The following is a 21436-nucleotide window of genomic DNA, read 5'->3' on the forward strand; positions in this document are numbered from 1 at the left end:
TTCCCAGTTAGCCCGCTTACATGGGTTTTGGGTTCTATCCTGGTTGGGGCACACATGGGAGTTAACAAATTCTTGTTTCTCTCTCTTCAAAAAACAACCAGTGGATCCCAAGTCCGTGTGCTCAATGGTTAGATCATCAGCCCACACACCAAAGTGTTTTGGATTTGATTCCTAGTCAAGGGCATATACCCAGGTTGAGGGTTTGCTCCCAGCCCCCCAAGTTGGGATGCATACAGGAGGCAACCAATGAGTCTCTCAGATCAATGTTTCTCTCTCTTCCCTCCCTCCCTTTTAGTCTCTGAAAAGCAATGTAAAAAATGTCCTTGGGTGAGGATCAACAACAATCAATGGAAAATATTCTCAGGTGAGGATTTAAAAAAATGTTTCACACTATAGTTCACACACACACACACACACACACACACACAGGAAACACCTTTGTTTTTCAGGTAAGGAGTCAACACTAAGAGGGTTCATCTTTCAGGATACCAAGCCTGCCTTCGTGCCCATGGGTAACCAGCTGACTTCAGCAGTAGTTGGCTTTTGGTACATTCTAGTATTGCTAGCTGTAAAGGGACAGGAATTGTAGTACCTCTTTTGACAGAATTTTTTTTTAGTGTCCTAGAGATAAGTCTATTTTTTAAATGTTTTTTTTTGTTTTTGTTTTTTTACCAGTTAGTTCTTGAAATTGCCTTCCCAGTTTTCTCTAGGTTTAGAAAGTTATTTCCCTCCTACTGTCCTCCAATAATCATTTTGCATTATTTTCAAAGTAATTCTCCATCTTCAATTCTATAAATAAATGAAAACCAAGCCACACATTTGGAAATCAAGTTTTGTTTTTATATGAACAGAAGAAGACCATCTAGAAATATTTCAGTTTATTTAAATTGTTAAGTAGAATATGAAACCGAATTTGTAGCTAGTACCAGAGAATGGACTTAACTGTTTGGTATTTAATGAGAACAGCTTCTACACAGGATCCCAAGAGACTTACAGAAAAAGGGGCAACGCCCTAATATTAAGCAAATAAAACTCAAACAGATACAAAAATTGACTTACACTCCATTTCCCTTTTTTTTTGATATTTAGAAAGTGCAGAGTTAACAAAAGGTAGCCATATCCTTCCTATGTACAATGCCGATTATAATTATGCAAACAACGGAACTGTTAGTCTGTTACCCAAAAATCCCAGTGTTGAGCTCTCAAACCTTAAGTCACTGACTGAATTGAATAAGGATTAAAGGTCAAAAATAAAAAAAGCTACTGCCACATTCTAGATAAAGGAAAGCAACCGACACATCAAAATTAATCTGACAACAGGTTTACCCAAAGCTTTTCAAGAAGATTAACATCATTTCATTATTCTTAGTGGAAAATTAGGGATTATTTGGCAATGCTGCTTTTACATTAGTAGTAAACAATGATAAAATTCAAGTGAGGGGGAAATAACTAAGAACCACCATCAGGTGAGGCATAGAAAATTGTTTTGAGGGCACTCTCTGGAAAATGCATGGGTGTTTGTAGCAGATCTGTCCCTGTGCTGTTTATGAGAGCCAAGAGGGCATTAAAATGCTGTCCACGACACAGAAAAGACTTCAATGGGAGCTGCTGTCCTAAACTCAGCCTCTGCTAGAAATGAATCATGCTATTCACAATTATTTCAACAAAGGTATCATCTTAGGATGCTAGCAGCATAGCAAATTAACTTACCCTATCCTACTGATAAGCAATGAAGCAAAACTAGAAAAAAATGAAGTGAAAAAAACCCGACAGGGTTAGAGATAGCTAGAGATCTTATCTCTCCATGAAAAGCCTTTTGTTCTTTTTCTGAATCCATGGTAATACAAGTTTTCCAAAGGGATGTGAAGAGAGGACTTAAAATTAATAATACACTAAAGTATTTCTAAATCTTAAGGTAAAGATAACTTAACACTGAAAGTGTTTCACGAAGGCCAAATCTCAATATATTTGGCAAACATGTTAATAAATTCCACTCCTCCTTCCCACCTTTTAAAAACCACCTTTACTGGGCTACCGAACTGCTAGAAGAGTTGCCAAAATGGAGATTACTCAAATTTAGGTTAAAGATTTATTCTAGGAAAGTGAATAGGCTATACACCTAATTAGAAAGACAAACCACAACACCCTCCAAACACTAGTGCATGCAATTAACTCTTCCATTTCATAAACTTAATAGTTAAGACAGGAAGGGAACAAAGAGGGAAGGAAGAGAGGAGCATGAAGCCAAACAGCAAACGAAGGAATCTGGGGCAGCAGTTTTAGGGGAGAGACAAAATGAGGGGAAGACACAACTAACTGACATTTGACTGGTAGGCAGTTAGAATTTTCTTTCAGTTTACTTAGCAAGTTAAATCAGTGCTTTATGTTAAACTTGACAAACCTACTAGTTTGCCCCTTTCATTTTTAAATAACTCATACCATGAGGGATGGGGGAGCGAGAAGCAAATAAAGGAGCATGCAGGAAGACAAACAAGGAAAAGTGGCCAGGAGAGAACTGAGGAGAACGGGTGGCAGGAATAAAGGCCACTTAAATTGAGATTCAGCAAACCAAAGCTATTACTTCTGCATTATCCTTTGTCCTCAATCGATTACTTTGAAAATTACAGCCAAGCGAACCACAAATATCTTAATGTTTATGTTTGGATGATAACTCCTGCACATGCTTCCATAGAAACAAAAAAGGAAAAACCAAAGAAGTTCCTTTCCACATAAGGCACAGGACAAAATTAACCCATTTACATATTCAAGGCGAAAATGAGTGTTTTCCTGGCTTTTGTTTGTTTTTTTTGTATTACATGTCTATAGATTATAGGGACTCAAGCACATTATCCGTGACAGAAAATTCCACTGTTGTACAAAATAAAATTGTTAATTCTAATGTTTATTCTTATACATTTTGCAGAATAGAGTTGAAATGATTGCTATAAGTTTTAATGTTGACAAGAATTGGACTATAATACAACTGAAATGCAGTGGTGAGCTGAGTAAGTACATTTAAAAATGAAGTCACAGACATGATTTTTCTATACATTTTTTTTTTGTTTGAAGAAAATTATAAAGTCAGCAAGCAGTTACAGATGAAAGAACAAATAGGACAGGTGGATTGGATAGTTAAGATGAGGAACAAAAATATCTGTTTAGAGTTAAAAATGGACAGAGTGGTTTATTTTGCAGCAAGAAGAGAAAACAGGGTGGTGGATGGCAACTGATGGAACAGGAGAACGCTCAGCAGCATTTGCTCTTCCAGCCTGTCACGCCTCCTCCACTGTTGATATCTACATTTTCACTGTTGGGCTCTTTTACAGGGGTCTGGAACAAACACACAAGGAAAGTCACCCATGAAAAAACAGTACCACAAATAAAGCAAGACTCAACAGAAACACTCTCATAAATGTAACAAAATGCAATTACAATCAGGAGACCCGTGCAAAGTAAAGACCTGGAGGCTTTCTTTCCAGTCTTCACTTTGCCTGCTTTCTCCAAGCTGTGAACGCCTAGAGGTCTCCCAGCACTCCTTTATAAAACTTCTGAACTCTTCTCTCTACTAACAACTTGGCAGAAGGGTTTGTTATCTTCTAGTCTAGAGCCCTGAGTACTTAGGACTTAAAAAGCATTATCATCAAGCATATGCATTAAACCAATGTTAGGTCATGCTTAACTTCAGGAAAGTAAAACAACCCTTTTCTGTGTAGTCACTTGCCTTTAAGACGGGAGTTTGTATTAAGACTGGTAGGACTTTCCTTTTATAAACGCAGGAGAGAAAACACTGCACAGAAAGTGCTTATCAAAAATCACTACTGTAGCCCAGCCAGAGTGCTCAGAGGTTGAGCATCAACCTATGAATCAGGTCACAGCTTGATTCTCAGCCAGGACATAGGTACAGAGTTATGGGCTCCATCCCTAGTACAGGGCATGCAGGAAGCAGCCGATCAAGATTCTCTATAATCATTGATGTTTCTCTCTCTCTCTCTCCCTATCCTTTCCTCTCTGAAATCAATAAAATATATTTTTAAAAATCACTACTGTATATCACATCTAATTTGTTAAGCAAGTTTACGTTTGATGTTTTAACTCATATTGCCAGATTGAAAGTGTATGAAAATAATGAATGCTACCTCATATTTGGGCCTGCCTACATGGGGAAGATGCTAAACTGAGAGCTGTCTTTATTGGTGCATCCATACTTTTTAACCTTTAATATAATAAGGAAGATTTACCTCACGGGGACACAGATTATATCATGACTATACAGCACTAGTCTGTATTTTTTCTTTAATATGTTTTATTGATGTGAGAGAGAAACACCGATCAGTTGCCTCCTGTACTCCCCTGACTGGGGATCAAAATCACAAGCTTGGATGTGCCCTGAATGGGAATCAAACTGGCGGCCTTTTTGATGAACAGGCCAGTGCCCAGCTGAGCCACATGACCCAGGGCAGCACTGGTTTTTAAAATATGCAAAGATTAATGAGAAGATCAGGGAACACAGTAGGAACAGAAAGAAATAAAAACATCCAGAAAGAGACAAGGGTATTTCAACAAGTTTTGTGGGAAGTTCTGTAAATACTGGAATCATTTTTCACTGTGACTCACCTATCTCTGAAATAGTATAATACCTTCTACCACGTGGTGATTCTGTCCTATATCCCCCTCTCTCTTACTCCCTTGGAGTACTCACTATCCTTCCAGATTTATTTGCCAAACACAACCAAAGATGTGTGAGTGTTCATGCATACATGTGCATTTGGTATCATACATAATTTTGAAAAATAAGATCACACTACATATATTATATCCTAACTTAACTTTCTATTACTCAATATAAACTATTAAACGTAATATGCAGGATGCTGGCAAATGTGAAAGGGCACATCTTTTGTTTTGCAGTCATCCTGAATGGCAATAACTGACAACTATACTATGCAGTCTCAATACTCAATCATAGTTAACACATAACATTTCACTCCAAAAAAATTAAGTTGCTTGGTTTCTCAGAAATTTTACTAGATTTTTATTTAATATATCACCTCTATTATATATGTGTGTGTGTGTGTGTGTGTGTGTGTAATGATATCTTTGGGCTGGTGTTTAAAAAATATTAATATTTCAAGTAAAAAACCGAAAGGTTACCAGAAGCAATGAAACTTTCTCCTATACAATGTCTGTTTCTCCTTTAGGAATCAGATTTTTTCTAATTTTATTTGTATATAAATATACCACACACTGAATAGAGAATTCAAGACTCATAACCAAATCTAGTCATTATTATTTTTTACATCACAGATTGAAATGATTCCCTAATGAAACTTGGGGGTAGATTTAGTCTGTTTATTCAGTATATAATATATGCATGCCCTTTATTGGCATGTCTGAGAATGACTATACAGAAGAATTGTGATTCTGTAGCAATTAACTTCAAAATACAGTATTGCCGCTTACCTTAAATTTTAAAAAATAATCTATGGAAATGTGAAAGATGTATAAGAGAAATGAACCCAAAAGTAAATACAATAGAAAGCCACCACATAATCAGACAAAAAAGGGGAAAAAAGGAGTAGAAAATTAGGGACTAGAGACTAAGCGTATGTGTTCAGAATATTAACCGAACTGACTAGATTCTACAGATTTCTAGATGGCTCTGTTCTTCCACTTCCTTACTTCACTTTGGAGGATTAGTTACTGGTAATGCGTAAATGTTTTGAAACAGTAACACCCAAGCCCAATTTTTATATGTAAACTAAGTATTTAACTATGGAATGGGGCACCCTAGCAGTTGGTAAAAATAGTAGCTTACCTTTCGGAGGATATCTTCAGCTAATGTGAGAAAGGCCTTTTCAATGTTTATATTTGCTTTTGCACTAGTCTCAAAAAATCTAATACCATGCTCCCTTGCAATCTGAAATAGAAGCAAAATGTCATCATAAAATTAACAAGTACCAGACTGCCCACTCATGACTTAGAGGAAATAGTAATATGCTAAAGGCAGCAGTTTCAACTAGGCTATATAAAACATTTAAATGGGTTAAGATGAAAACAGTCAAGCTTTTTAAAAATAAATAAACAAAATAAAAGAACCCTCTCTTCACTATAAGAGTTTACTTCAGATATTCTAAAAGTTCAGTTGACTCTAGAACAACTCAGGTCTGAACTATATGGTCCATTTACACGTGGATATTTTCCTGTAGGTAATAGAGTATGCCCCCCAAAATGTATGCACACACTTTGAGTAATTATAAAGACTGTGTTTATTAAAATACATTTATTTTAAAAATTGAGCTATTGGCTATTAAAATATGTATACATTTTTGGAGACATCCTGTATATTTGGCCTTTCATATCCTTGGGTTTTGAATCTGCAGATGCAGAGGGCCAACTGTATGCATTATCCTATGACATTTTATATAAGGGAGTTGAGCATCCTCAGATTTTGGTTTCCACAGGGGGTCTAGAACCAAGTCCCTGTGGATACTAAGGGATAACAGTAGTCAAGTTTTTATGTGGATTTTCAGCATAGTAGTCCAAGGTCAGCACCCCTAAACCCCACATTATTTAAGGATCGATTATTTTACTCTAGGGGCAAACTTAAGAAAAGTTTCAAGACTTAAGCAATATTTAGTTTCTGCTTGTCACAGGCTACTCACTGTCACAAACTGAAACAACTGATAAATTTCTTTAATGTCCTAAATTTTAAAAATTGAGATCACTAATTTGTCTTTTCCCCTCTCTGTAGTATAAATAAAGCTGAAAATAGTACTGCCACAGAGCTGGTTATGTATTGAAAAAAATTCACTCAAATGATATGCTACTGTTTCCAACAGCATTTAAAAATTGATGTGAGCAGCTCAGGGCACCCCTCCAGCAATACCATCTTCACAAATTAAGGACAGCACATTAGTTTCATTCAGAACTTTTTACCTGTTCTCCTTTTCCCTTAGGAACAACTCTTTTATCGTCCATATCACACTTGTTTCCTAGTAACATTCTTTCCACATCTTCATTGGCATGCTGAAATGGAATAAAAATTTTTATTTTCACCCTACCAAGAATTATGGCTTAATATTCCCCCCATATGACTTTTTCTTAATTTACAGTGCCATTTCAATAATCTGAAAGTTTTAAACCAATCACACTGAAACCATCCCAAGCTGAAAACCTACATAAATTCTTAAATTACTTAGGAGAAGAAACAAAGACATATCCTTGTCAAAATATTATTTTCCCACTTTATAAAGCTATCTAGTTTCTAAATACGTTCTCACTAAAAAAGGATCTAGGCAAAAGATCTAAAGCTTAAATCTCTTATGCATAATCTAAATTCAAGCTGGATCATGATTTTTAGATAATGCATACTCTATAGAATCATTAATTAAAAATTCTACAGAGCCCTTAAAGTCTCAAAACGCTATACTGCTCAATTAAAAACAAAGGCTCACTCCATCAAAAAGAAATGCTCAATAATAATGACTTCAATAATGATAGTACAGTATATCCTAAAGACCAATTAGAACACTTATTCTTCTCAACCAAGTATACAAATGTGTTTATGAAGGGTTTATGCAATTTCTCCATCTTACCTCATCTATGTTTCTAAGCCATTTGCTGATGTTTTCAAAACTTTTACCATTGGTGATGTCATATACTAGCATAATACCCATTGCTCCTCTGTAGTAGGAGGTTGTGATAGTGTGAAATCGCTCCTGGCCTGCTGTATCCCTGAAATAAACAATAATTTGTGTTGAGCATTTTTACATTCTATATCCTATTTAATAAACACCTAATATGCAAATCAACTGAACAGCATAACAACAGGGAGAATGACTAGTCACTATGACATGCACTGACCACCAGGGGCAGACACTCAATGCAGGGGCTGTCCCCTGGTGGTCAGTGCGCTCTCATTGGGAAGTGCCACTCAGTCAGAAGCTAGCTGACTGCTGGTGAGCCCAGTGGCGGTGGCACTAAGGACCCCCAGGGGGGTGTCTGCCTGCCAGGTTAGGCCCACACCCCATGGGGATTGGGCCTAACCCAGCAGGTAGACATCCTCCAAGGGGTCCCGGATTGTGAGAGAGCGCAGGCCGGGTTGAGGAATCCCCAACTTCCACCCCCCCACCCATGCACGAATGTCCTGCACTGGGCCTCTAGTTATAAAAGGTGAAACAGTAGAATAGTTTGGTTAAGACAGAAATATATGTCACAACACAAAACAGAACCACCACTTATATAATTCTTAAATGGTTAACCATTATGGTTATCCATAAACATATATATAAAACTTGTTAGTCAAAGAAAATTAATGACCTACCTATATTGGATAAAAATGTGGAAGGGAAAACAGTAAAAAGTGACACACAAAACTCTTAAAGTTATTTTTAAATGAACCCCAGTAGCTCTGGCCCATGTGACTCAGTTGGAACGTTGACCTGCACACTGAAGGGTTATGGGTTTGATTCCCAGTCAGGGCACATACTTGGGTTGTGGTGTACGTATATGGGAGGCAGCCATTCGAAGCTTCCCCCTTTTTCTCCCTCTCCCTTCCTCTCTCTCTAAAATAAATTAAAAACAGATGTGTGTTTGTGTGTGTGGGGGGAATTAAAGATTATGTAGGATCTTATCAGCCTCTTCAAGGATTCCTGCTTTCCCTGTGTGAGATAGGAAATCTATTGGCGCATTTGTGCAAAGAAAAGCCTGGGTTTATAAAGAATTATTCTGTCTACTGTGTTGAAAATGGGTGTGTGTGCAAGAAGCAGAGTTAGGAGTAATGGACACCTATCCAAAAAACTGCCAAAAGAAATGCCATTTAAGAAAAACCATTGGGGGAGGGGGAACCAGGGAGACAGGAAACCTCTATATTACTGTCGACAATTTAAAGAATATTAAAAATAAAGACCATCTAAGAGACATGCTACCAATTCTTCTAGGTTGTATCCTTAAATCATGTTAAACCAAGGAAGATGCTATACATACACACACACACACGTATTTGCATTTATATATTTAATTACATTCTTAGACTACAATTTTTATCTCCATTACCTTTACCATTTTATAAATTTATTAAGAATCATTATAAAATTTAACTCTATGAAAAATTTATCCTGTATTTGATATAATGCCCCCACCTTATTTTTGTGGGTAACACCTCCCTGTCCCTTTTGTTGCATTGGTTGCCAAGAAGTTTATAGGGCCCTAAGCTAGTTTGGCTCAGTGGATAGAGGGTCAGTCAGCAGACTGAAGGGGTCCTGGGTTCGATTCTAGTCAAGGGCACATGACCAGGTTGTGGGCTTGATCCCCAGTAGGGGGCACTACAGGAAGCAGACAATCTATGATTCTCTCTTATCATTGATGTTTCTATCTCTCACTTCTTCTCCCAAGTCAATAAAAATATATTTTTCAAAAAAGTTTATAGGGAGAGATGCAAATCAAAACAACAACGCAGTACCATCTCACACCTGTCAGAATAGCCAACATCAACAAATCAACAAACGACAAGTGTTGGCGAGGTTGCGGAGAAAAAGGAACCCTCGTGCACTGCTGGTGGGAATGCAGACTGGTGCAACCACTGTGGAGAACAGTATGGAGTTTCCTCAAAAAACTGAAAATGGAACTCCCATTTGACCCAGTAATCCCACTCTAGGAATATATCCCAAGAAACTAGAAACACCAATCAGAAAGGATATATGCACCCCTATGTTCATAGCAGCACAACCTACAATAGCTAGAATTTGGAAACAGCCCAGGTGCCCATCAGCAGATGATTGGATCCAAAAACTATGGTACATCTACACAATGGAATACTATGCTGCCATAAAAAAGAAGGAATTCTCATCATTTGCAGCAACCTGGATAGAATTGGAGAACATCATGCTGAGTGAAATAAGCCAGTCAATGAAAGAGAAACACCACATGACCTCACTCATTTATGGATATTAAAGAACATTATAAACTGATGAACCAAAAGACAGATATAAAGACAGTAAAGCAACAAGCAGACTGTCAAATTGCAGCGGGGAGGGTAGGGAGATCTGGGGGAGATAAGAGATCAACCGAAGGACTTGTATACATGCATATAAGTACAACCAATGGACACAAAACTCTGGGGAAGGAGGGGGCAATGTTAAAATATGTACACAGATAATAATTTAATTAAAAAATATTTTTTTAAAAAGTTTATAGGTAAATTTTACAAAAGCAAGCATAGTAAACAAACTGTCCTTTAGAGATACTATATTTAAATCTTCAATTTTTCTGAATTATAAATTCTTATTTTATGTTTTATTAATCTTACCTATTTAGCTACAAAGTACCTTAAGTCAGGTGTAATTTATAAATGCTTTCATGAAAAAAACAAAAACTGTGTCTCATCACAGTAGAACTAGTTTAGTTCTTTTCTGTACTGGTAAAAAGTATAAGTTAACTAATTATTCTATAACCCTAGAAAGGGGTTAATATTCCCTACTTAAAAAACCAGGTTGGAAATGTACTTATCCAAGACAAAGAGTGTAACAGGGCCTGGGCTTCCAGCAGTGCCAAGCAGCTGTAGTGTAGGAGGAATAGAAAACTTTCACTTCAATTTTTGTCATAAATAATAACAATTTAGGGAGACCTAACACTACACTTCACTATGAGCACCACCCCAACACTATGTATTATATGCTTTTTTTCTTCCCCATTCATTCACCTTACACAATTAGCAAATAATACACACACTTCAGTGTGAAATCTATAACTAAATTCTCCACCAAGAAAGAACACTCTGCAAAAGCAACTAAGTCTACATCAACAGCCAAAGGAGAGGAGATTTTATAGTATAACTAGAGGCCCGGTGCACAAAATTCGTGCAGGGGGAGAATTCCTCAGCCCTCACCAATCTGAAAACCCTCAGGGGATGTCCTACTGACGTCTTAGGCCCACTCCCCATGGTTCTCTGCTCTCTGCAGAGTGCTGCTTGCAGGTTGCACTTGCCTGCTGGGCTCACATTGCTGGGGCAATGCCACCAGCGTCCCACCCCAGCTGCTATGGGCGCTACCACGGGCACTGCCATCTTTGTTGCAGAGTGATGGTTAATTTCATATTACTTTTTTTTTTTTTAAGATAGGATCCTGGTTATGAATTAATATGAGACAATGAAACATTAATGGCCCCTGAAAAGAAAAATAATCACTATTTAAGTTCAAAGTAACTTTCTGTTTTGATCCATGGCACACTACTCTGTTCTTTAATTTTGCCTCCTCCATCTTCCAAAATCTCTTAAACACAAATATCTCCCCCCTTTTTATATGCTATCCCTATTAAGATTTTTAAAGCTTTCTATAACCGACTTTCGTTTATACATTTCATACTTTAACACTTTTCAACATCACTATCCACCCTACAAGATGATTTGGCTCCTTGACTCTTTGATCTCAAATTTTCCTTTTCCTGGATCTTCATTATACCAGCCCACACCAATGGTTAAGGCAATCTCCAGAGCCCTTGACCCACTACTGCTAGGCTATTTGGTGACCCTTTGCCCAGGGCTAAAAATAGCCACAGCTGCTTATTCATCCTCAAATTATTTTTAGGTTTGCCCCACACACATACACCCGGGTCTAAGGACAGCAGGTTGGTTCAAATAAAAACAGATGTGAACTATCTGAAGAGCAATTAAACATTGCCTATGTGTGTTCACAATATTTTTGTATGTCACTATAATACAGGTTTTTTACAAAACTACTTAATTTTCTTCTAAGTCTATGTATAATAATCACATTTCTGAAATTGTAAACCAACGACAATAGAATTCTCCTTACATAAAATGACAATACACAGCTAAGAGAATATTTTTTCCCAATCACATATTATAAAAGGAGTGATATGCTCTTAGCAACTAAAATAGCTTATTTCCTTAATTGTTAGTCCTACACACAGGGCCAGGGAAGTTGTGTACTCTCGCTGCTATTATGATAGTTATTTTTAGTCTGGGCACTTACAGCACTGGAACAGGCCAGAGACAACATCAATCTGCTCTGTAAGCCAGAAGCTCCTAATTTAAATTAGAATGTCAAAATTCTCAGATTGAGTTTTATTTTAACAAGATCTGGATTTCCTCATAGATACAATTCTCTATATCCAAAACACCCTGAGCTTAAATTATTATCTTCATTAAAAAAAAAAAAAAAAAAAGTCTAAAACAAAAAATGTCTAAAGCCTGATTCCAGTCCTGCAAAGCTTACAATCCTATGGGGATAGGAATAAATAAGTAAATAAATATATAATCCTAAATTGTGACAAATGCCAACAAAGTATTGTAAATAGGTGGCATGATGAGGAATAGGATAAGGGAGGAAGTAATCTAGATAGAATGATCAGGGTGGTACTCTCTATAAAGGTGATACTTAATGTGAGCGAGAAATATGAACAGAAATCAATGAAAGTCATTTAGCCAACAAATATCTATTGAGTGCCTACATTTGCCAGGCTCTGTTCTAGGTGGTTATGTAACCATAAATTAGACAGATTGAACCCCACCCTCAAAAAAACTTGTAGTGGGGAGGGAGAGGGGGAGAGACAATAAATAATACATCTTTAAAATATGGTAAATTTTGCCGAAACCGGTTTGGCTCAGTGGATAAGAGCGTCGGTCTGCGGACTGAAAGGTCCCAGGTTTGATTCCGGTCAAGGGCATGTACTTCGGTTGCGGGCACATCCCCAGTAGGGGGTGTGCAAGAGGCAGCTGATCGATGATTCTCTCTCATCGATGTTTCTAACTCTCTATCCCTCTCTTCCTCTCTGTAAAAAGTCAATAAAATATATTTAAAAAAATAAAAAATAAAATAAAATATGGTAAATTTTGCCCTGACCAGTGTGGCTCCATGTTGAGTGTCACCCACACACTGAAGGGTTGTGGGTTCGATTTCTGGTCAAGGGCACGTACCTGGGTTTTGGGTTTGCTCCCCTATCCTGAGTTGGGATGCAAGTGCAGAAGGCAACCAATTGATGTCTCTCTCACATTGCGCTCTCTCTCTTTCTTTCTCTCTCTCTCTCTGAAAAGCAATGAAAAAATATCCTCTGGTGAGGATTAAAATAAACAAATAAATTGAGATCTGAATGAGAGAGGACGGGAGGGCAAAGATCTGATGAAAAGCATTCTGAGCAGAAGGAACAGTTGATATACAAAGGCCCTGAAATGGAACCATTCTTGGCATTGTCAAGGGAGGAAAAAAGTGGCCACAGTAACTGGAGCAAAGCTGATGAGAGATGAGGTCGGAAGGGACAGTAGCCAGATTATGGGGTTTTCAAATTGTATTTCTGTTGAAATAGGAAGCCTCTGGAATGCAGTGGCACTTCAGAATGTTCAGCCTACTTACAGTTGGAAGGAAGTGGAAAGTTAGGGGGTTGAAGGAGGGCTACAGGGAATGTACAAAAGTCCTGATTGGAAAAGAACTTACCATTTCCATGAACTTAAAAGATCAGCTGGGGCAGAAACTATATATTCAAAGGAGCACAAAATGAAGTCAGAATGGTGGGCAGGACCCACTCTGTAAACTGTATTAAGAAATTTGGATTTGAAATTTGGACTTTCATTTAAAATGAAATGGAAATTTAAAACGGTTATAAATAAGAGAAGGAATGACAACCATGATGACCAGATTTAGACTTGAAATGGCTATTACTCTGGCTGTTCTGTGAAAAAATTATTGGAAGAAGGCAAAAGGGAATTAGGACCTGTTACAATGATTCAAAGAACTAATACCGTGTTTCCCCAAAAATAAGACATTCTCTGAAAATAAGACCTAGCACATGGAAAGATAAGACATCCCCTGAAAATAAGACCTAGCGCAACTTTGGGAGAAAAAATTAATATAAGGAACTGTCTTATTTTTGGGGAAACAGGGTAGTAGCTTCTACTGGGGTGGGTAACAATGAAAATGGCAAACTGTATATGGATTCTACTGTAGATAAATTTTAAGAGGTTTGCTAAATTGGGTGTTTGGGTTAAAGGGTATGGAATCAAAGATGACTCCAAAGTCTCTGGCACCTTACGAAGGTAAACAGTTAAATCTTCTACAATGGGACACTAACAATTTTTAGTGACTGGGGCAAGCATTTCTGACCACCCCTCCTTAAAAAAAAAAGGGGGGGGGGGAGGCTAACTTGAAGCAACTATGGCTGTTTTCCTGACAGGACTTGCTATTCCATGGAAAATATAGTGGAACTTTCTAGAGATCTGGGATTTTTAAAGTTGCAGATACTTCTTTATCAGCCAAACAAGCTAATTTTAGGCCTACAAACATGTGCATTACCAGGGTGAGACCCATTCCCCATTTTTATGCAACAGATAAACAAGTCTCCTGGGAAGAAAACAAGAAGAGAAGATCATTTGAATAAAGAAAAAAATAAGACATCAATGAGATATGAATTGTGTCTCAACAGAAATTAAATGAACATTTCAGAATAAATTACTGCTGTGTTAAATACACACACACACACAATGTATGTATGTGTGTGTATATATATATATATATCTATATATCTACACACTAGAGACCCGGTGCACAAAATTCAGTTTGCAGGCTGGCCACGCCCCCTGGCGACCCAAGTGAGGTCCTGTTATCTGGAATTTATTTATCTTCTACAATTGCAACTTTGTAGCCTGGAGCAGAGCCAAGCCTCCTGACATTCAGCCTATAAGACCTTGGTTAAATTATGTCAAAATGCCTTTTTCATTATCTGTAAAATAAAAACAATCCAAGAGAAAATAAAGCATATGCTTAAACAGATATATAGCAGTTTTATGGTGAATAAACAAATTGTGATACACCAAAATTGGAACACTATCAGAAATAAAAAATAATGAACTTACTGATACACATAATAAAATCGTGGATAATTTTCAAAATAATCATACTGAGTAAAAGAAGCCATATAAGTTCCCCACCAAAAGTTGGAAAAACAAACAAAAGAACACTATATGACTGAATTTATGTACAGTACTGGAAAATGGGAACTCATCCACAGTGACAGAGAGCAGAGGAGTGGCTGCCTGGGGTACAGGGATTGGGAAGGAGGAGAGATTACAGAGACTGAGAAAACTTTTGATGAGTATGTTCATTACCTTGATTGTGATATGTCTTCACAGATTTATATACATTATAACTTACCAATCCACACATTTGAATATACAGTTTATTATATGTCATATTTCAGAGAAAAATTGTATTTAATAGGCTAAAATACACATGTAAGACAATATTAAATGAAAATTACTATTATAACTTTAAAGTCTATGATTCATACTTGTTACAAATTAAAAATTTTTTATTATACTTCTATGAGGGCTATAAGAATTAAATAAAAATAATGCCTATAAAGTTACATGTTAAAGGAAATAAATATTTCAGCATAAGTCTGTCAAAGTATCAAAAGGATTATATTAATTTTTTATATTGAGTGTGAGCAAAGTATTATGCTAGAGGCTTTATACAGATTATTTCATGAAATCCTTATAACAATCTTTTGAAAATCCATTTTCCATATGAAGACATAAGAAGTTCATAATGGGTATGTAACTTGCTGAATGAAGTTCATACAGTAAATAGAAAAGGCAAAATACTCAGCTAGATCTCATGGACTCCAAAATCCATGGCAATAATTTTTTTACTTCACTGAAAGGAAGTCACCTGATTGCTGGCTTTAGAAAGGGAAGTCTCACAGAATCTAAACAGGTGACAAGACCTTCAGACTTGGAATTCTACTACATCAAGTGAGTAAATTAGCGTCACTTACCATATCTGTAGCTTGATCTTCTTTCCTTGTAATTCAACAGTTTTGATCTTAAAGTCTATTCCTACAAAATAGAAAAAAAAAAAGAAAGGTAAATTGTATCTGGCTCTGAACTGAGCTATACTAAAATTAACTGGACTGAAACGTACGTATTTTTAAAATATGTTTGTGTATGTCTGGCTCTAGATAGTCACTAAATACTCAATTCTGAGCAAATGTGTCAAATTTTAAACCTGAGTGTTAATATATAAGATCCAAGATGGTAGAAGAAATAGCTATAGAGAAAGAATGAGTTCTTACAATTAGGAAACTTAAGTACAATTTAAAATATCTATTGCAAAGGAATAAAACGTTTCTTACGAGGAAAAAATATAGCCTTCCTAGCTTGCAGAGCAAAAGAAAACCATAAGGGATAAAAGGTGTCATTTCATAATGACAAAGGGATCAATTAATTAAGGCATATGCATTTAATAATACAGAGCATCAAAATACACGAAGCAAAAGTACTGCAGGTCCCACAGAATCTGCTATTCAACCAACCAAAATCTTCGGCTTGGCCCCATTATGTTTGCCATACCCAAGATAAAAAGCGCCACTTATCTGATATTTATAAACCTCAAATTACAATGTTTACAGCCTCAGACCATGCCTACCTACACTTGCCTAATTTTAAGATATATACCTACCTGTTAAAGATATAAACCTCATCCAAGACTCCATGAGTTTCCCTCTCCATCTCACCTTGTCTATCTTCAAACTAATTAGCAGTAGTTGAAGCAATTCCTCATTCTTTTCTGCACAAAAATTCTCTTGGTATGTCTACCTCTAGGGCTATTCATTACTGGTTTCTCCTCATCACTCTGACCTTTTCTAAAAATCGCAATGAGCCCTATCCAGGTCATCCTGATACACCAAGGCTTCGAGCTCCATTTTAGGTGAGGGCACATACAAGAATTAACCAATGAATTCATATGTATCCTCTCTCTCTAAAAACCATTCGTAAATAAAATAAAAATTGCAGTGAACTTCTCTATGATTCCCTTAATTTCCCCAAATTTCAAGGCTTTAAATTCTACACATACACTGATAATTCTCAAATTTGTATCACAGGTCAGATCTTCTCTTCTCTGAACTTAAAACTTAGGTACCCAACTGCTTATTGGCTCTCTCAAATCCCATCTTCACAAAGATTAGCAAAAGTGCTAAAATAGTCAATAAAGCCCTACACATTTTGCCCTCCCCCCCACCTTTTCACCTTGCCCTCATCACTTTTAATGCCATCTTGCTCTGATCTAGCTAGCTATATTGGCTTCCTTGTTGTTCCACACATAGAACAGGCAGGTTCCTACCTCAAGGCCTTTGCATATACTGTACTAATTCCCCCAACCTGGAATACTCTCCTCTATCATGGCTCCTACCCCTAGCTCCCCTACATTAGCTGTAATATTTCCCCATGTCCCCAACCACATGTCCAATGTCTGTTAGTACTTCCTTATCTCTCTTCCTTACTTTTTATCTTTAACGTTCCTCAAATATACTGTATATATTTACTTATTCCAGTTGTTCATTATCTGCCCCCCCCCCTGCCAAAATAGAAGATTCATAAGAGTAGGGATTTTTGTCACTTTAATTCAGTTATATTCCCAGTTCTTAGAGCTATACCTGACATATAAGCAGGCATTTAAAAAATATTTGTTGCCCTAACCAGTTTGGTTCAGTGAATAAAGCATCAGCCTATGGCCTGAAAGGTTCAGGTTCGATTCCAGTCAAGGGCATGTACCTTGGTTGTGGGCACATCCCCAGTAGGAGGTGTGCAGGAGGCAGCAAACTGATGTTTCTCTCTCATTGATGTTTCTAACTCTCTATTCCTCTCCCTTCCTCTCTGTAAAAAATTAATAAAATATATTTTAAAAAATACATAAAATATTTGTTGAATAAACAGCTAAATGATGTTTTCCAGAGAAAGTAAAAGGGTACCAGAGAAGACATATAGATACTTCACCCTCATGAGCAGAACAGAAAATAACTTTAAAATTATGCAAGAAAACTTAACAAAAAGAATAGTTTAGACTGAAAGACCCACTGCATCCCATCCTATGTAATTAAAGCCTAATATGCAAATTGACCGAATGGCAGAACAACTGGTGGAAAAACTGGTCGCTATGATGCACACTGACCACCAGGGGACAGACACTCAGCGCAGGAGCTACCCCCAGCCCACAGGCCCCTAGGCAGCCAAGGCAGGTGCCAGTGGGGGTCCCCATATTGCCCTACCAGTTGCCCCACAGATCATCCCTGATTGCTGCCAAGGCCTAGGAACCTTACCATGCATGAATTTCGTGCACTGGGCCTCTAGTATGAATAAAGTAAAATCTATACCAAGTAATATCTTTATGAAATTTCAAGACATGAGGAATAAGAAACTAGGCTAACGAAACAAACTAAATTAAACAATCAAGAATGACAATTCTGAAAGCCTCAAAACTTCTTAACAGCAACACTAGAACCCAAAATGCAAAGGCCATCTGGGTCTTGAGGTTTTATTCAGAAAACTTTTAATTAAGAGTCAATTTCTTTTTTCTTTTCGGTAATCTCACCCGAGAATATTTTTCCACTGATTTTTAGATAGTGGAAGGTCAAGGGAAAGAAACATTGACATGAAAGAGACACATCAATTGGTTGCTTCACTTGCACACCCCAACCAGGACCAAGGATCATGCCCTTGATCAGAATTGAACCCTGGACTCTTCAGTCCACAGGCCAACGCTCTATCCACTGAATCAAACTGGCTAGGGCAGAGGTCAGCAAATTCATTAGTCAACAGAGCCAAATATCAACAATGCAACGATTGAAATTTCTTTTGAGAGCCAAAATTTTTAAACTTAAACTTCTTCTAACGTTACTTCTTCAAAATAGACTCACCCAGGCCATGGTATTTTGTCAAAGAGCCACATTCAAGGAGCCAAAGAGCCACATGTGGCTCATGAGCCGCAGTTTGCAGACCACTGGGTTAGGGCAAGAGTTAATTACTTTAATACATGTCCACATACTCTATCAACTACTGAAGAAGAATGGTGAAATATCCAACTATGTAATTGTGGACTGCCTATTTCTCTTTCCAACTCTGTCAGTTTTTGCTTCAAGTATTTTGAAACTCTGTTATCCTATACTAGAGGCCCAGCGCACAAAATTGCATGAGACCCAGACTCGGCGCACCATGGGACCCAGCGTCAAGTTCTGCCGGCGCCACGGGACCCCATCAATGCACTGGTTGTTACAACCACTGGGTTTTTATTATACAGATAATAAAGGTATAGTATGCAAATTGTCCTCTTGATGAGTTCAGCCAGGGAGCGGGGCCAGCCAGAGGAAGGGAGGGAGGCCCCAGCAGCAGTAGGTGGCCAGGGGAAGGGAGGGAGTACTTGGCCGGCAGCCAGCAGCCACGGGACCCTACAGTGCATGAATTGCATGCTCCGGGCCTCTGGTTAAATATATAAATATGACAAATGGACACATTTATCATTGTCAAAAAACCCTTTATTCCTTAAAATATAACCCTTGCTCTGAAATATACTTTGTCTAATATTAATATAGCCATTTGAGTGTTTTATTAGTAGCTTATTAGATGTATTACATTTTTTTTAGTGGTTGTGCTAGGGCTTATAATATACATCTTTAACACCACCATCTACCTTCAAACAATTTTATATTGCTTCTTATATAAATACTAGAACTTTACAGTAGTATACTTCTATTTTCTCCCTCCTATTATTGGGCTTTTAAAAAGCCGTACTTCTACTTGTTATACATCTAAATTTTATTTTTAAAACATTAATATTTTTGCTTTAAACATTCCATTGTCTTTGAAATAAATTAAATTGTGAGAAATTTTTTTTTCCCTTTTCCACATTTTTACCATTTCTTATCCTCTTCATGCTTTGTGTAAATTTGAGTTTCTATCTGAAATAATTTTCTTCAGTCTGAAAAACTTCCTTGAAAATTTTTAATGCCAGCAAGAAATTCTCCCAGCTTTTGTTCATCTGGAAAATGTCTTTATTTTGCTTTCATTTTGAAAGATATTTTTGTTAGGATTGTTTTCTAGCGTGGTAGTTTTTTCCTATAAATGTTACTCCATTATCTTCTGACTAGCACTATTTCTTTTTCCCCTTTCTCTCCCTGAGAGAAATGTAAATTTAAGAAACTTTTTATTTTAAAATGATTTTACAGAAAACTTGCAAAAATAGCAGAGTTCATGTATACTTTTTATCGATCTTCTCCTAATGTTAACACTTACACAACCATTTATCAGAAACAAGAAAATAACATTGGTACAATGCACCTTTTCTGAGCACTTCTTTGTTTTCTGGCATTGATGATGTTCCAGGAACATCTTGTATTTCTCCTACCTCAGCTCTGGGAATCAACCAGTTCTTTGAAGAGCCCTGGTTGCTTGCTTTTATTGAAGATTTGTAGAGTCCAAGATCAGGACAGTAAGCATGCTCTTTGCTACCTGAGTGTCATTACTTTGAAGCTTTCCCACAAAACAGATTAGTATATTTATGTATACTAATCCATGCACATACACATGTCTACAATTCCATATCTATCTATCTATCTATCTATCTATCTATCTATGATAATCAGTTCATACTTACACCTCTGATTGCAATCCAATAGCACAAGAATTCATCTAGACTTTCTCCTTTTCTTATAACCCTCTTCTTTAACAATTAGAAACCTTGTTCTCGGTATTTAAAATTTGTTTATTTATATATTCAATTCTAGTATACAGTAAATCCACTCTTAATGTAGTCAATAGGTTCTTGGAAACTGGGACTTTGATAGATGCCATTCTCAGAGGGTCATACCCACTCAGACTTGGACAATTACACACCAATTCACCTAACATGCACATCTTTAGGATGTGGGAGGAAACCAGAGTACTGGAGGAAACCCAGACAGATATTGGGAGAATGTACAACTCCACACAAGATAGTGATCCTGGATTTTGCTTCTCATCAATGTTGTAATGAAACAATGTTGAACAAAACTACATTATTTGAGGACCTGCTACATACATAAAGTAATTTCAGACTTACTAACCAATGCCCTATGAGAAACTAGGTTTGTTAAATACAATAATTGCATACTATTTCTTTTTATCTTCAGTCTTACAGTATCTAACCAAAATACTATTTTCTAAGGTTACTTTGATTATTCCTTCTCTCTCCTCAGTATGGTTGTTATTAATTTGTAATATAGTTTCAATTGCTGACTTACATTTTTTTTTTCATGAAAAGTTAAGTTTTTTATTTTTGTCCTGTGTGTGTGTGTGTGTGTGTGTGTGTGTGTACATATTTCCCCAACCCCCCTCTGGCTCAAGATTTCTCTTTATAAATGGTTGGATTAGGATATGACCCAATGTATCCTACCTAGGCTCATTAGGTCTATGGAATTATAGCTTTCATCATATTTGGAAAATTTTCAGCTATTGTTTCAAGTATTTCTTCTGCAACCATAGAATCTTAGACTCCAAATGCACATATATTAGACTACTTGATTAGACTACACATCACTGAGGCTCTTTTTTCCCCCAGACTTCCCCAACCCATGCTTCATTTTTAGTAAGTTTCTATTACCCTTTCACTGATCT

General features: G+C 37.0%; 1 protein-coding gene across 3 annotated transcripts in view; it reads right to left on the bottom strand.

Annotated features, from left to right (window-relative positions):
• Positions 1-818: 818 nt before the first annotated feature.
• RAB10 (RAB10, member RAS oncogene family) overlaps positions 819-21436 on the bottom strand; it is a 46686-nt gene continuing 26068 nt past the window's right edge. For 2 of the 3 annotated variants that reach the window (XM_036435011.2, XM_045580619.1), the window contains exons 2-6: positions 15787-15847; positions 7596-7734; positions 6937-7026; positions 5816-5917; positions 819-3330 (exon numbers count right to left, since the gene is read on the bottom strand). In XM_036435011.2, coding sequence (XP_036290904.1) covers positions 3247-3330; positions 5816-5917; positions 6937-7026; positions 7596-7734; positions 15787-15847 — 476 coding nt within the window. In that variant the 3' untranslated portion in view covers positions 819-3246. The remainder of the gene's footprint in view (positions 3331-5815; positions 5918-6936; positions 7027-7595; positions 7735-15786; positions 15848-21436) is intronic. The other variant, XM_036435012.2, reaches the window with a different exon arrangement.

This window comes from Pipistrellus kuhlii, unplaced genomic scaffold (genome assembly GCF_014108245.1).
Source record: "Pipistrellus kuhlii isolate mPipKuh1 unplaced genomic scaffold, mPipKuh1.p scaffold_m20_p_13, whole genome shotgun sequence".
In the NCBI taxonomy this organism is placed as follows: domain Eukaryota; kingdom Metazoa; phylum Chordata; class Mammalia; order Chiroptera; family Vespertilionidae; genus Pipistrellus; species Pipistrellus kuhlii.